This window comes from Lasioglossum baleicum, chromosome 9, assembly GCF_051020765.1.
Source record: "Lasioglossum baleicum chromosome 9, iyLasBale1, whole genome shotgun sequence".
Taxonomy (NCBI): Eukaryota; Metazoa; Arthropoda; class Insecta; order Hymenoptera; family Halictidae; genus Lasioglossum; species Lasioglossum baleicum.
The window spans coordinates 2,441,622-2,457,776 of NC_134937.1; the positions used below are offsets into that span (position 1 = coordinate 2,441,622).

A 16,155-nucleotide genomic window follows, 5' to 3' on the forward strand; every position below is an offset into this window, starting at 1 on the left:
GCGTATATTTGAATGTATGCGCTTATGACACGTCAAATTATGCACAAATTATACACACATATATGACTAATAAATTAAATATACAATTATAATTAAATAAGTCTCGTCGTATACAGAATAAGCACATGTGTTTTTTATTTTAAATAACAAAATGATATAAACAACTTAATTGTATAATACTTAAAACAATACTTTTTCTACTCAACATATCCAGAAATATCTTATATAAAAACATTGTAACATATTACTTCTCGTACAAATAAAAACTGCAACTTTATTACCATTGTTATTTATAAACCATACTCTGAATCGAATGATCCAACTACATATGCGACAACTGTTGCATGATCTAATTTTCCAGGTATCATGGAAACCTTGTCCAATGTCTTTATTCGCCGAGTTCTCTGTTCTTGTTTGGATAGTTGAACTAATTGACCATCTTTACTTTGTGCATAATATAAATCGGTATCTTCCAATATTCGTCTTTTGGCAGCAGTTATACGGACCTTATTATAAAAAAAAATTAAATTCATGTTAATATTTAAAATCAGTATTGCATTTTATCTGGTATCTTCTAATATTTTAGTATTTCAATGTTGAAACTTGAAACAAGCGTGCACACTATTGCCAAATTCCAGGTACACTTTTGCAAACTTACAGCAAAATCCAAAAGAAGTTCGCAAAGATGTTTGGCACTGTTACATGGTGGACCTTCGCCAGATACACCTCTTCGTAACAAATCCTCCATCCTAAGAAGTGTTAGCTCGTGTCTTTGATAAGCCTCGACTATGGGTAAATTAGATTTATTTCTATTACTATTGCCGGATTCTGCGTGTCTTAAAGTCTCTACGGATTTTCGACGGGTTTTTGATCTTCCTTCAGCATGATTTTTCACAGTCGAATCAGGTACACTATTATGGCATGGTAAGACAGCAAATTTTCCAACTACAGGATCAAAATTATCTGAAATTCCGTCACTGGTTAAGAATACGATATCTCCATTTTCAACTTCTGTCATTGCGAGCGTCAAATTATTTAATTCAGGGTTGCATCCGTCTACAGGACCTAAAGCTCCAAGAGCGTCGCGCATGTCACGCATACAATGAATATCGTGAGATCCTCTTGTTATTTCTCTCACTCCAGTTTTCCTATTAATATTGTTAATATTACTTTTCCAGAAAGAATAATTTTGAACAAATTATTTCTGTTACCTTGAATATACATAAGCTAAACTGTCCCCAACATTACAGGTACAAGCCACGTATTTCTTCTGATTTGTATTAGATTCAGAATTTGGCAGTGGAAGAATTGCGCATACAGTTAATGTTGTGAGCATCCCTTGCTCTTGTAAAATTAATGAATGCGCAGCATGGAATGAACGAAGTAAGGCTATAAAAACATCTTTCGTTGTTGTTATTTCATTGTTAACCGAAGGACAGAAGAGTGCTTTATTTAAATATTCCATACTTCCGTGTACAGCAGATCTAGCTGCAATACTTGCTTTAGTACCTAATAAATTTGTATGTTTATAGATTGGTGATGTTCTTTGCGATTATAATATGTGTAACAAGATATTCTTAAATTCTTGAAAACTAAACATACCCCAATTAACACCATCTGCAAGTGCTAAAATAGCTGAATTTGATCTGGCTACAATTCCAAAACTGTCTGCGATAGGTTCCCCATTGTTTGTGTTATTTGTAGGATTTTTCTCGTATAACGTGGTAGCAATTCCATATGCTGTTTCGTGAGGATTAAACCAGTCAGAAATACCAGCAATTGTGGGAGGAGTAGTTGTAGATGCTGTAAGAAACAATTTTATTACTTTTGTACTGTTTTTATAGAATTCAATCATTTCAATACTTACTGCTTCTATATTGTTCACCTTGATCTAACATATCAATGTAATCTATATCGATATCATTAATACTTAAATGCTTTTGTTGTACATTAACTGCTATGAGTCCATTATCAGGACCAGTGTGGGCAGCACATGTTTCTCTATCTTCTTGAAAGTTTCCAAGCTGTCTAATTGGCAATTCTTCTGGATTTCTACCATGGACGATTGCTGGTCCTTCTTGCTTTGTCTCTAGACTAAAAATATAATATAGATGCTATATACTTTACTTACAATATTTAACGTAGAATTTTTGTGAAAATTGATTACCCATCTAAGTATCTTGTAATAAAGCAACCACTTGCAAAATCTTGTGTCATTGATCTAGGGCTACGCAAGGTTTGTTCTCCTTGACCTATATTTTCTACAGCTCCTGCCAAATTACTGATCGACAATTGCCGCATAAAGCCAGCAACTTTTTTTCGTAAGCTTGGCATTCTTTGTAGGAAATTAAATACAAATACAGGTAGAACGTTGCTCAATGTCAGTTATCATGAAATGTCATTATAGATTGGTTGATACTTATTAATGATTCGAACCATGACCTTAATTTGGAAAATTCATTCTTCTTTGAACCTTAATAAAAAGAAAGAAAATGTATAAGCAAATATATTTTGTATCTTTACTAGTTTGTATTTTAGTTAGTTTCTATATTGTCAGAGATAAGTTTAAGAAATATTAAATATCAGAATTTTCATCTGTATCCTTTTTCATATACATATTTGTGAACAAAATAACGGGAAAAAATTCATAACGACAAATTAAACTTATACAAAAGTGTCTAACTTTTTGAATTTGAGTTTCATATCCAACAATCCCTTAATTTTAGGATCAAACGTAATTACAATTCTGTAATACGAAATAATGGTTAAGTTTATAAAATAAACGCATTCATATGATCTTGACATATCAATTTTATAGACTTACCTACAAAAAATTCTTACAGTACAGTGATGACATCGTAATACACATTGAAAAGCACATCGTTTTCCACTTTACCGCCATATTGATAATATGTTAATAACTGATGAATTCCCGTACAAATAGAATTTCAATTTCAATTTGTTACTATGAACAAAGAGAAGTGTCACTAATTTCTTACGTAAATATAATATCAATGGTAAACCCTTTTGATCAGAACAATAAAAATTTGTAATTTTCTGAATCATTGAGGTAAATACGTGTCACTAATGAAAACTATCATACATGTACAACGCAATACAATTAGCACTGTTATCCCCACAATTAAGTTACGATTAACATTGTTATTATTTTCTAATACGTTACTTATGTACAGTAAGAGACGTGATTCTATTTACAGTAGACGTATCCTACAATATGCATCCAAGTAGACTTTTTGGTCTGTTTATTTAGACATTTGGCAAGTCAATATGGCGTTCTCTCCACAGGTGAGAGACTACGATTTTCTGCGGTTGTATTTACAATTGTGAATCAGTGTTGTTCGTACAAGAATTTCTACAAGAATTGAATTGTTTTATGAAAATTACCGTGATCGGATTATAAATATTAATGTGTTATAATACAGTTTACAGTTTTATAAATTTGTTTCAATATGTGTCAATATTGTACTTTACAATCAGATACATAGTGACACAAATATTTATTCCATTTTGTGTGCTTGTCATTATGTAATCGTTCGACAATGAATGTTTATGTAAACTGATACTTTTATAAACTAATTTACGGGAAAATAGAATTCGCTAGAATTTCATTTTTCTGTTATTAGGTTACAAAATAAAAGAAACAAGATTTTCTCGCATATTACTGAAATTCTAGCTTTATTATGTTCGGAAGATTCGTATATTTTTTCATGAAACGTATTATAAGTTATTCCCAAAGCGCAATAGTTTGTTTCGAGTAATAAGTGGAAGAGTTATTATATACAAATTATGTAGATTAGTTGATCTCATAACATATGTCTAAATACATTGTATCAACTTTAATGATATGTGTACGTTGTGACAGATACATTGAAACAAATGAAAACAATGAAATGCTAGATCGGTGGAAGCAATTAAGTATTTAATAGGCAATAAAAGGAAGACAAGAAAGACTTGCATGCAAACAGAGGTAGAAGATGTTTGAATCTCCTAGAAGTCTACGCGAGGTGTGCATTGATTTTATTTGTGACAATATTCTGAACTTGTGCGTACTATGTCCTGGTTCGGTGGAGCCACCTTCTTACAGTAAGTACCGTCAACTAATGATTCATTATATATTGGTATAATTAAATGTAATTATAGACTATATAATCCTTAGATCAGCAAGCCAAATCCTCGGTGAATAGTAGTAATACAGATGTTTTGGCTAACGGTGCAAATGGTGCATTATTTCGTAGAAAATCCAATGATGCATCGTCAAGCTCAGCAACAAGACTTAGTTTTAAGCGTCCAAATATTTTTATACCCGCTGAAATCTCAGAACTATTATTATCTAACCTTTGCGAAAAGAAAGCTTTATCCGACTTGACCATAACGCTCTTTGATTCGAAGTCCACCAGATTAAGGTAAATTATGCAGAATCTTATTACATATATTGAAAACAGTAATTTTTATCATAAGAGAAAGTGTGGATAGATAAAATATTAATTAATTCTGATTAATTCTTGTAGATGCGTGCAGTTAAAAGATGCATCTGTGTTATCGGCGAAAGGCTTAAAAGTTTTAAAGCAACACAAAGTTCAAGAGTTAGTAGTAAATGGATTAAAGATATCAGTTAATGATCTGATAAGTTGTTTAGGTGATTGGAGTTTAAAGAATCTTAGGTCATTGAGTATAGCAAAAGGAAGTTTTCAGGAATTTTCACGGTATTTAATATTGATTATTTTCAAATTATTACTAACAAGAGAACATAGTGAAGTAATATTCGTATATTTTGATATAACATTTCAATTCATCTATATTCTGTGTCTAAATATGTATTTTACGTAGACAAATACAGGGTGGTCCACGCAACTTGCACACCTATAACTTCTAATGTATGCGTTGCACGAAAAAGTTTTGTACACAGAAGTTGCATGGTCTGAAGAGGTACATTATGTAGTGTATTTATTTTTTTTACAGATGGACGCGTGAAGGACATATGAAGGTCAACTTCAATTTTTTAAATGGAATGAGGTATTTTTTAATACATCAATCAATGCAGCTGGACATTCGTTATAAAAAAGTACTAACCTATGTATGTCGAAAAGTTAGTAGTTCAGGAGATATTTCAATTTAAATAACTCTAAAATACCATTACTGTCGTGTACAAAGACGTTAGTGTTTACTTACTTGTGTAACGTCTTAGTACGACAGTAATGGTATTTTAGAGTTATTCAAATTGAAATATCTCCTGAACTACTAACTTTTCGACATACATAAGTTTGTACTTTTTTATAACGAATGTCCAGCTGTATCGATTGATGTATTAAAAAATACCTCATTCCATTTAAAAAAATGAAGTTGACCTCCATATGTCCTTTACGCGTTCATCTGTAAAAAAAATAAATACACTACATAATATACCCCTCCAGACCATGCAACTTCTGTATACAAAACTTATTATAGGTGTGCAAGTTGCGTGGACTACCCTGTATATTAGGTCAGTTCAAACTTCATAACGGGTATATTAATATTCAATCAGAAAATTTAACAAACAAGTGCTGTCTTTTAAATGTATTTGGATAACTAAAAAGTTTAATATATCTAATTCAGTTCTAGTATTTTGCAAGATATTTGATCAAAAATTCGTAAAAATTGGTAGATGTCACTTCAATATATTTTCTTGTAGATGAAATATTGTTTTTTATGTACAATAATATTGACAGTTGTGTGTGTGTATAATATTGCAGGTATTGTGTGGTAGTAACAAGAAAATTAAAAGCATTGAATTCGTTGAATGTATCTGGAACAGAGTTTAATAAATATGATTTGGAAATAGTGGTTAACGACCTTCCTCTTTTAGAAAATCTAGATATCTCTTGTACAAAAGTTGACGATATAACACCATTAAGAAATTGTAAAAATCGGTTGAAAACACTTTATATGTATGACTTGAAGATAAATGAAAATGCAAAATTGTTCTCAGTATTATTGGAGTTAGATGAATTAAGGCATTTAGACATTTCTGAATTAAGGGACACGCATGGTGTTAACTCTGTGCTTAATGTCTGTTATGGAAAACCAACTCTAACAGACTTCTTAAAAGCTGTAGATTGTATGCCATATTTAATTAGTCTAGATTTATCTGGTAGGTATTAAGTGGACTTTGTTCTATTTCTTCTATTCACTCTATTTATTCTGAATAAATATAAATTTTTGTTTTATATTCGCTATAGGTAAAGTCGATATCAACCTGAAATACTTGAAAAAATTTATCAAAGCCCATCCAGATTTAAGGTTTTTAGGACTTGTTTATACACTTGCTTGTTACGAGGATAGTTTAACGGACTCAACAAACAAAGACTATAGACCTAACCTTGTTGTAAGATATATTGATATTATTATTATTAGTATTACACACTGATATATTCCCAAATAATACTTGTGTATTTATATTGTGTTCGCGCATTGCAGAAACATTTCTGTTGCTAGTAATAATAATAATTATTTATCTCTTATTGTAGGTTAGTGGTATAGCATCGGAAGCTCAAACTTTGGAAGCTCTTAGGAGGTATACATCTAGGCCAGTTTATCTTGAGAAATGTTTACTTAATTTATTCCGTTTAACGCATAACTTTTTTGAAACACGGGTCGATGTCATAAAATTGGTATTAGCTATTATGAGAGAACATCAACACGAATGTGGTGTGCAACTACCTTCAACCGCGTGTCTTTATAATCTTACCAAAGGTGAACTTGCCATTATGGTTCACCCGTCTATACTTAAGCAAGTTGTTGAATTAACAATGGTAGCGATGGAGTCTTATCCAGCCAATTATCGACTTCATATGAATGCGCTACTCACTTTATGTAGTGATCAAATTCTACAAATTAATTTTGATAAATTCAGGTAATAACTTTATAAAACTTTCTTAATTAAATCCTTCAGTTCCAATGAAAAATATTATAAACATAAAAGAAGATTAATTGCGAGTGATTTTACTACGAGTCTCTCATTTGACAATATATGAATATTTATATTGGAAGTTTTCATGTAAATTGTACTTGTAACAATACTTTGTAATCTAATTGTTTCTTGTTTTTATAGGTGTGCAAAATTAGTGATGAATTCCATGTTAACTTTTAATGAGCCATCGATGACTCGCATGTCTGTTGCTATTGCCTCAATTGCGGTAGCAAAGATAACACCAGTAGAAACGTCTATGCTTGCAGCACATCCTCAGTACATGTCTAAATTACTTGCAATAGTTAGGTCTAAGGTTGAGATTAAATTAGTAGATACAACAATGAAATTTACATTAAGTGTACTATGGAATTTAACTGATGAAAGTGCTAGAACATGTTCACTTTTTATGGCAGAAGGTGGAATGGATTTGTTTCTTGAAATGCTTGAAACTTTTCAAGGGGCGTCTAGCGTTGAGACTAAAGTATTAGGCTTGATAAATAATATAGCAGAGGTTCGTACCCGAAAATTTACTATAATTTATTCGTTGCAATGTCGAAATGAAAGAAAGCAACATCTGATATAATTTTATTATAGGTTAGTTCTTTGAGACCCAGACTAATGGAACGTAAATTCCTCTCTATGCTTTCTACATTACTGGTCTCTACACACATCGACATATCTTATTTCGCGGCAGGCATCACTGCACATCTGCTTAGCGATGGCCACCGTGTATGGTGGTCGAAAAATTTGCATCAAAGCAGGGCACTATTGTTGCAACAATTGGCTCACACTGTGAAACACTGGCAAACACCTCAAGGAGAAATGGTTGCGTATAGAAGTTTTCAACCATTCTTCCCACTTTTACATTGTCCAGATGCTCCAGTTCGACTTTGGGCAGTTTGGGCAATACAACATGTAATTACGAAAAATCGTAAGTATCTCCGATACTTTGATCATTGTCAATTGCTGCTAATGTGGCCCATAATGTAAATCTTTTACTAGCCTAAGATAAACTACAATTGTTCCGTTACTTTCACATTCTTATTATTTCTAGCAAAACATTACTGCAGCATGTTAATCAGAGAAGAAGGTGTAGAAATATTAAAAACCCTGGAAACCTCAAATACGCAAATACAAAATTTACGGCGATCAATCCTTGAAATGATTGAATTAAATTCTTAATGATAACTATTGCCTTCCAAAACAAAATTTGCATACCATAGAGTTGGTATACTAGTCAATGTTTATATCTATGCACTCTTTATGTCCTGTTTTTCTTTTAGACCAAATAATTGAAACCATTATATGATCACGGAAAATTATCAAAAGTGGACTAAAGTGAAATAAGAAGTCCAGAATATTACTATTAAATTTTGTAGATTTAAATTGAGGACCTGAATTATATTGTAATAGTTGTATGTATTATGAAACTTAACGAAGCATAGTGTATATAGATCTTATATTCACAAGAGGAGGATCAGACTACTTGATAATTTTAAAGATATAAATAATTAACATTACGTATCTATGAAATGTATTGTATGTAAATGTAAATTGAAGTTGTGTTGTCAAAGTGAGATACTCGTATTACTGATGAAACGGAGTTAAACTAAATATTTTTTTTATTTTACAATTTTATTGCGGTTATCGCGTTCACTTTTCAAATCAGATACTATGATATTTTATGTCATCCAAACAGTCAATTTGATTTACATTTACAATGTGTCTTCACAGGATTAATTATCTATATTTTTAAGACTATTTAACATCTATACTTAATATCCTTACGTTCCTATTAATATGCGAAGGTGAACTAACGATACAATTTTAAAAAATTTTTCTTGAGGTCACGGTTAAATTTCGAAGTGTTATGGTTTCTACAGTAATCTACATGCAAAATTTCAAGTTGATCTGACAACTAACGTTTGATCGAGTAACAAACGCAACGACAGGAATAACATAGAGGGTGTCCAATTTGAAGTTTCGCACTCAATTATTTCCCAAACTATCGCTTGTTGTACAAAATATTTTATATAAAACTTACTCTGTTTCGTGGAAGACGAATCTTCTCTAGGTGGACGTGCTTCCAAAATTTCAAGGTGACCTCTGTTTCTGTTATACGGAACTGTACATTTTAATTTGATAAGTGTGTAGCATATCCCGAGACGAATTCACTGACTTATAATACTTTCGTCTTCCAAGGTCATTCAAGGTCATTCAGTGCCGTTCAAAATTTAGCTTAACTATACGGAAGTACGCCCACCTAGAGAAGATTTCTGACCACTGTAAGATGCGCCCAACAAAGTAAAGTTGTATTATAAAGATTTTTTACAGCGAGCCACGATTTGGGAAGTAATTGCGTGTGAAACTTCAAACAGGACACCATGTATATTTAAAAATATACATGGTCTTATAATCTTCCATCTCACCTTCGTTAACAGTACAATACACACATACGACACAACTAATTTGTTGAAATCAGAATCATATAATTGGGATCCTTCTCTTGTCAGAAGTATGCATGAGTGTATGTTATAATAAGTTACATTTAAAGAATTTGTTTACCTAGAAACGAAGGTAAATAATCGTTTCGAAAATGTACGTTGAGCTTAGAAGAGATAAATGTTTAACGTTTTATTATCATATGCTATATTTTTTACTTGTTGAATACTATAGGAACAGGCTTTGCTAAACAAATTGAAGCCTTTTAGACTCCCGCATCTTGAGCCTTCTGCAGTGTAAATCCCTCGACGTCGTTAATATTTTTCAGGCTGCTCTTTTAATGTAAGTTTATGCAGGGGTGCTCCACTTCTTGGTTGTTTGGTTCATAAAAGCTTAGTAAATCCTTAGAAAATTTATTCGGGATCTCCATGTTCTAAATGTTACATCCATACAGTGCCCGAAATTTCCATAAAGCGACCTATGTTTTGACGTATTCTTTTTAAAATATTGTCAAGTTTACTGCTTTTTCTCATCTACAATTATATTTAGTTGGAACTAATCATAAATCTACGAGAATCTGCTCGGAAATGTTCACCTCTTGGGTGTGTTTACATTCTTTGCTGCACGAAGCGAAATGTATAAGTGCGATATTTCTATAAAGCCACTTAAATAGTTTGTGCTTATTGTTAGACTCTGAGTGAATAAGTCCAGCTAGCAGCTAGGTACAATAAAAGAAGTGTAACTGCAATTGAAAAGTAAGGATTTGCGTAAAATGCCACGAGGACAATTGTTGACCAGTGAGAAAAGGCATCCATTGATGCTTATAGGGATATGGGATGTTCTAATCGCAGAATTGCAAAAAGAATTAATCGATCACGTACCGTTGTAAATAATTACGTCAATTTGAGAAAAGATTATGGCAAAAACCACCCCAAAGGAGGAAATCAAAAGCTGAGCAAGAGACAGCATTCATTGTTAATGAGATCTGCATCAAAAGAATTTAGAAGTGCAGCACAACTTTGCGTTGAATTAGATTTGTCAGTAACTACGAGACGCGTGCAACAAATTTTAAAAAGTTCCAATCGATTTCACTGGACAAAAATGGTGCAGAAACCAGCACTCAAAGCAGAACATAAACAGGCTTGTCTTGATTTTGCAAAAATACACATGTCCTGGTCCACAGAATGGGAATTTGTTATTTTTTCTGATGAAAAGAAATTCAATTTAGACGGGCCAGATGGTTTTAAATATTACTGGCACGATTAATGAATTATGGAAAGCGGTGAACGAAACATGGGCATTTATTCAAGAAGACACACTTCAAAGTTTGATTTCGTCAATGCCCCATCGTATTTTCGAAGTTATTCGAAGAAATGGCAGTTCTAGTAATTATTAATATAGAAATAGAAAAGAACTTATTGTTAATTTTGAACCTACTTATTTAAAAAACATGTGGCTTTATAGAAATTTCGCAGTTTGTTTTATATAAAATTATATATTTACGTTTATTTTTTTAAATAAATATTATTTCAATCGATATATATATATGTGTGTGTGTGTTTTTAGTATGCCTAAAATGAAATCATACTCAAATTTATCATAAGTACAGAATAATTATAAGATATTACCAAAAAACGCGCGCGTGGTGGCTTTATGGAAATTTCGGGCACTGTACGTGATTTCAGGTGAGAGCTTCTGTATGATAGGTTTACATTATTTGTTGTGTCTAAGTACTATTATATTCAGTTCGAGTTGTATGACACTTTGGGCTGTAGCTGACACGATAGGCTCGAATAATAGACCTTGCTATTCAACATACTGAATGTGATAGCCAGATATCAAGATAATCAACAAATTTTTCCACCGGAATCACACAGCCACCTAAATAGTCAGAGACACCAATGTTGTGAGCAAGTGAGACAAAAATCAGCTGATCGTTCTTCGGTGACTAATCCTGACTAATCCCCTGGTAAATACACCATCTATACATTTGTTGATGACCTCAAGGAGTAAGGATCCAACTTCATCTATTTATATACTGGAGATGGATGGATTCTCATCAGATATCTCAGAGTATTTCTTGCTTGAACCCTATTAGCTACAGTTGTTTTTTTCAACGAGTTCACCAGAGGCATGTGCTGTAATACCCTCCTGATCTGTTACATTTTCAGCAACTCCTTACCGATTAGCTAATGCAGCAGCAACAAGGAGTTTGGTATACCTTCGTGATGCAATTCAGGTGTCAGCAGATCTTCTAATGCAACAAGAAGAATGGGGAGTATCTCATCCTTATATAGATGTTGATACTGTTTCACGGAATATGGATAATACTAATGATATTTGCATGTGGTGTGCCATGATAACCAAATTAACGATTACAACGCAACTCAAACAAACAAGTAATTCAGTTTTTAAAAAACTAAGTTATTGCTTGATAGATGTATGTGTGAGAACCCGAAAATGTCGGATACCTGATGGACGGGACGGGTTGGGAAGGCATCAAATCGAGACGAGACTGGTTCTCAAATATATTCTTGGGAATCCCAAAATTGTCGGGATCTCGCACACCTCTAATGATTGGGTCTATCATTTTTGTGTGACTAGTCTGCATACGAATTGTTACATGTTTATATGTAATCCAAATCAATTTAGGTATAACGTGACAAAGTAACAGGATATGTAGACGCTAACGGTAAGTGACCTGCCATATTAAATGCAATATAAGCTGGTGTTAATGCCATGAGTTGACCTTTATTGGTGTTTATGTTCTCTATTTTTTGGCTCAGTTGTTAGAGCTCTACGATCATTGAGTCTATTTTCGTTACCAGTTGTGATACTATACTCGAGAAGAAACAATATGCGAAAGCCTTAACTTAAATGTTAGTCAAGTATCAAGTGGTAAAAACTGTTTTAAGAATTTAATTATTTGTTATCGATTACGTCACTTTGCGTTATATGTATAGTTATCAACTATAGTATAACTAATGTTTAAGATTCTAGTCTAATAAATTCGGTAGTTATGTTACTAACAATACTTCCATATTTTTTGTGGTCAGAGATTTGAGACTTTCATGGCTAGGCGTCACAATTGTTACTGTTGATCCTTATGGATGTGATGCTTTTTGAAAAACTATCCCAATATTTCACTGGCATTTAAGTTATACAGCTTCGTCACTAGTTAAATGACACAATGATTATTAGACTGCGGATGTTTATGCATTTATGGCTTATGAAAATTTTCAAAAAATGCCATAGTATAAAGTTCGATAGAATTTAGTACGATTTTGATCTGTTTTAGATCTACAAAGACTGTTTCCATGAAAAATAGGATTTTATTCCATTACACTTCCTTAAAATTTGTTTAGAAAAATTGGAAATTGCATAAACATCCGCAGTCTAATGATTATAATGCACAATGTTCATATTTTGGATCATTAGTGTGCAGAGATTCGCAGAAAGTATAAGGAAATGTTGGGATTATTGAGACGCCTGAATAAACGTCAGCAGAGACACAAATTACCAATATGAACCCTATGTGGAGCTCCCCCTTTGCAACTTTTAAAGTTGCAATTGCTATATGTATACATGGCATGCATGTTATTTATGTTAACACTGCAAACAAAAATAGTACGATTTTAGTCTAGAATCTTATCAATATACTTTGAAACTATAATATTATGTTTGTATTCTTATATGAATCATTATGAAATACGTTAGCTACTTATTTTGTTATAGTATAGTATTTTGAATTCAGGTCTTCAGTTTTTTCTGTTATTACTAATATTTACGAAATTTTGCATTAGCTGACAAACTTTTAGAAATGAATTGTGCATTTATATGCCTTCAGAGATATAACAAAATACAAAGTTTTAATAAAATAAATATAACAATATTCTGATTATATCTGTTATAAAAATATATATGTATATTATTGATTTGCATGAACAAAATTTATCCTTCTAAACACATAAACTGTTGATCTGAAATGTAAAAACAAATGTCGATTTAACTGCCACTGATTGTTAATAAACGTAAACCACTATTCTATTTGAATTAGTTTTATCTTACCTACTCTTATAACGATATGAGCTTCATGCAGTGAAACTACGAAGAAATTTGCGAATTTAAGCCAAGAAAATCTTTATTTACCATCCAATCATATTACATTTATATGTTACATTTATATCTTAATTATTCTTTCCTCTTTCTTTTTTTTCTAAATGGAACGTAAAAATTGTTCATGAAATTTGTATGATTATCACTCAATTGATGCTGATGCTGCACTGCACCTGCAAAATACTTAGCGACATGGAAGTAACGTCACGAAATGTAGCTCGATCATTAATACGTGGAAACTTGGTTCTCCCCCTAACATCATAGCACAGTGGATTAATGGTTCAAAAACATTTTACACGCATCTTACAAATTAGTAGCAATGTGTTTCAGATAAAATTGAGGATATATAGTTAGTAATAAATAAATGAAAGTCGCACACATTAATATCAACACATATGGCATACACTATAGAAAAACTATAACAACTTATAATTTTAGCAACTTTCACTTACTATGCATACAAAATTTACTATATATATTATAGTAATATGATATTACTCTAGATATTCACATTGCAGTTCAATTGCTGTTTATATTTAAAATTAACATTCAAGACCATGAAACAAATTAATTAATTAATTAATCCAGTTAATAAATTGGAAATATGTTAACATCAATTTTATCTAGATTACTACGCCGACAGTGTCATTCCTTTTTCTCATTGTTATATCAGCCTTTATAATATGTCAAAATATTTCTAAAATTAATATAGCTACGCTACAGATTCCTAAAACCAGTTTTTCAGATGGTAATATAGTTTTGTGTACAATTTAGTATTGCCTTAATCCCAGTACCATCTCGACTGAGAACCATAATCATTTTTACGTGGTACAAAAGTTTCTCTTACTTCATGTAAGTTTTATCACATTATAGGAGATGTCTCATTTTAAATGCATAATTGTTTTACCAATATGGTTCGAATAAACCATGTGTTTATATTGCAAAATTATTTAGGGTTGTAGTCGCGAGTTATAAAAATGTCAGTTGGAAAAATGTGAAGAGGTTTTCATTTAAAGAAAAACTATAATTGTTAAAAAAACAAATATACTTAAGTGCCCTAAGACAAACGAAACTATTTTAAAATTAATTACAGGCCATCACACCTTACAATTATATATATATATATATATATATATATATATATATAAAAGGAATGATGTGCTTTTTATTGATTATAACTGAAAGTACAAACGTATAATTTTTTTATAGTATATATATATAACTCTATAACAATCGAATGATTACGCCGTCTTTTAGTTAAAATAATATTTAGTGTTATTCACATGTATGTATATGTACATAAAAATGTATATATACACATATATAGGAAAATTTTTATATATTAATAGTATTTTATTAACATTTCAATATTTTGTGTATTTTTGTAATCTAAACGGATATTGAGGTACTCGTAAACAGATAAAGGCTGATGCTGTAGTACCAGTTGAATTGCAACTGTTTTTAGAGTATAAAAAAGTGTAATTGAACTGCAATAGCGAATCTCGCTGATCTACATTTGTAATGTTCATTATGATGATTCATTAAATCAAATATGATTAATTGTGCCCATCTTTGTCCAATCTTTTTTTTTCTTTTGACATGAGGTTTTTTCTTTCTCTTTTTTTTTCCCATCGTATCAGTTTTTTTTTCTGTGGACATATCATAAGAATTTACTTAAACACTTTAGCAGCATTATACTGTAATGCATGTTGGTGTATATATACATATATATATATATGTAAGTTTTGTGTAACCTATAAGATATGCACAAAAACTTACAATATCTTGTATTACAGTTCACAAGGCCATATTTCAGTGTGTAGATTGAAATACCTGTTATTTATAAACATATAAAATATACTAAATAAAAATAGAAGACTTTCTATAGTTTTCGGGAAAGAATTATTCCAAGTTGTTCAAATTTTCAGTAAATTAAATGCAATTGGACTATTGAATCATTTTCTTGTCAAGATAATGTATCAATATAGGCATTCTGTTATCAATACGTAAAATATGGCCAGGTGATAAGCCTGAGTATAAATCTAGAGCACTGTACAGTATCCCTAATAAAGCCAATGTATCTAATTATAATTTTCATAATATTCACTGTAGAAAATTGACAGATTCTTTTACGATAGTTTTAATTTTAAATGGTTATAGTAAATTTATATCATTTAAATTGAATAGATACATCAGAATATTAAAACAGTAATCGAAAATATGTATAGATCAATCACTACTAAGCAAATAATAAATGTACATTTATTCAGGAATGGCTAGTAAAATTTTTCGTAATATCTTTTACTTTATCGTTTGTCATTAATTATTAATATCTACACTAATTTTACAATAATGATACCTAAAATCAGTAGTTGCTTCACCAGCCTTTCCTACAAATGTATTGCTTCATTGTTTGTAATTTTATTGTTCAAACAAAATAATTTTTCTATATCCATTTTATATTGCAAATGTATTGCCTATAATTTATTAAAAATATAATATTTATCTTTAACACATAAATATTTTTAAGTATAAAATATCTTTAGTTATATCTTTAGTATTGGACGTTTTATGTTTGAACAATCGTAAGAAGTTGATAAATTAAATTATAATGTAAATCATATTGTAAA

The 16,155-nt window shown here is 31.1% G+C and overlaps 2 protein-coding genes across 5 annotated transcripts; one reads left to right on the top strand and one right to left on the bottom strand.

Moving 5' to 3' along the window:
* Positions 1-111: 111 nt before the first annotated feature.
* On the bottom strand, positions 112-3,234 carry LOC143211788 (PP2C-like domain-containing protein CG9801). Of its 2 annotated transcripts, none has more exons than XM_076429769.1 (8): positions 3,217-3,234; positions 2,825-2,965; positions 2,168-2,473; positions 1,868-2,094; positions 1,603-1,803; positions 1,212-1,509; positions 659-1,148; positions 112-506 (listed from the first exon to the last, which is right to left on the bottom strand). In XM_076429769.1, the coding sequence occupies exons 3-8, from the start codon at positions 2,332-2,334 to the stop codon at positions 291-293; spliced, it is 1,599 nt and encodes a 532-aa protein (XP_076285884.1). In that variant the 5' UTR covers positions 2,335-2,473; positions 2,825-2,965; positions 3,217-3,234; the 3' UTR covers positions 112-290. The 2 variants fall into 2 exon arrangements, with proteins under 2 accessions (XP_076285884.1, XP_076285885.1); XM_076429770.1 differs by lacking the exon at positions 3,217-3,234 and adding an exon at positions 2,684-2,746 and having other exon boundaries at positions 2,825-2,964.
* Positions 3,120-15,428, top strand: LOC143211783 (protein zyg-11 homolog B). Of its 3 annotated transcripts, none has more exons than XM_076429747.1 (10): positions 3,120-3,306; positions 3,884-4,104; positions 4,178-4,424; positions 4,530-4,724; positions 5,751-6,148; positions 6,237-6,382; positions 6,525-6,910; positions 7,109-7,478; positions 7,562-7,898; positions 8,022-15,428. In XM_076429747.1, the coding sequence occupies exons 2-10, from the start codon at positions 3,996-3,998 to the stop codon at positions 8,147-8,149; spliced, it is 2,316 nt and encodes a 771-aa protein (XP_076285862.1). In that variant the 5' UTR covers positions 3,120-3,306; positions 3,884-3,995; the 3' UTR covers positions 8,150-15,428. The 3 variants fall into 3 exon arrangements, with proteins under 3 accessions (XP_076285862.1, XP_076285864.1, XP_076285863.1); XM_076429749.1 differs by lacking the exon at positions 3,120-3,306 and adding an exon at positions 3,336-3,357; XM_076429748.1 differs by lacking the exon at positions 3,120-3,306 and adding an exon at positions 3,374-3,572.
* The last annotated feature ends 727 nt before the right edge of the window (positions 15,429-16,155 follow it).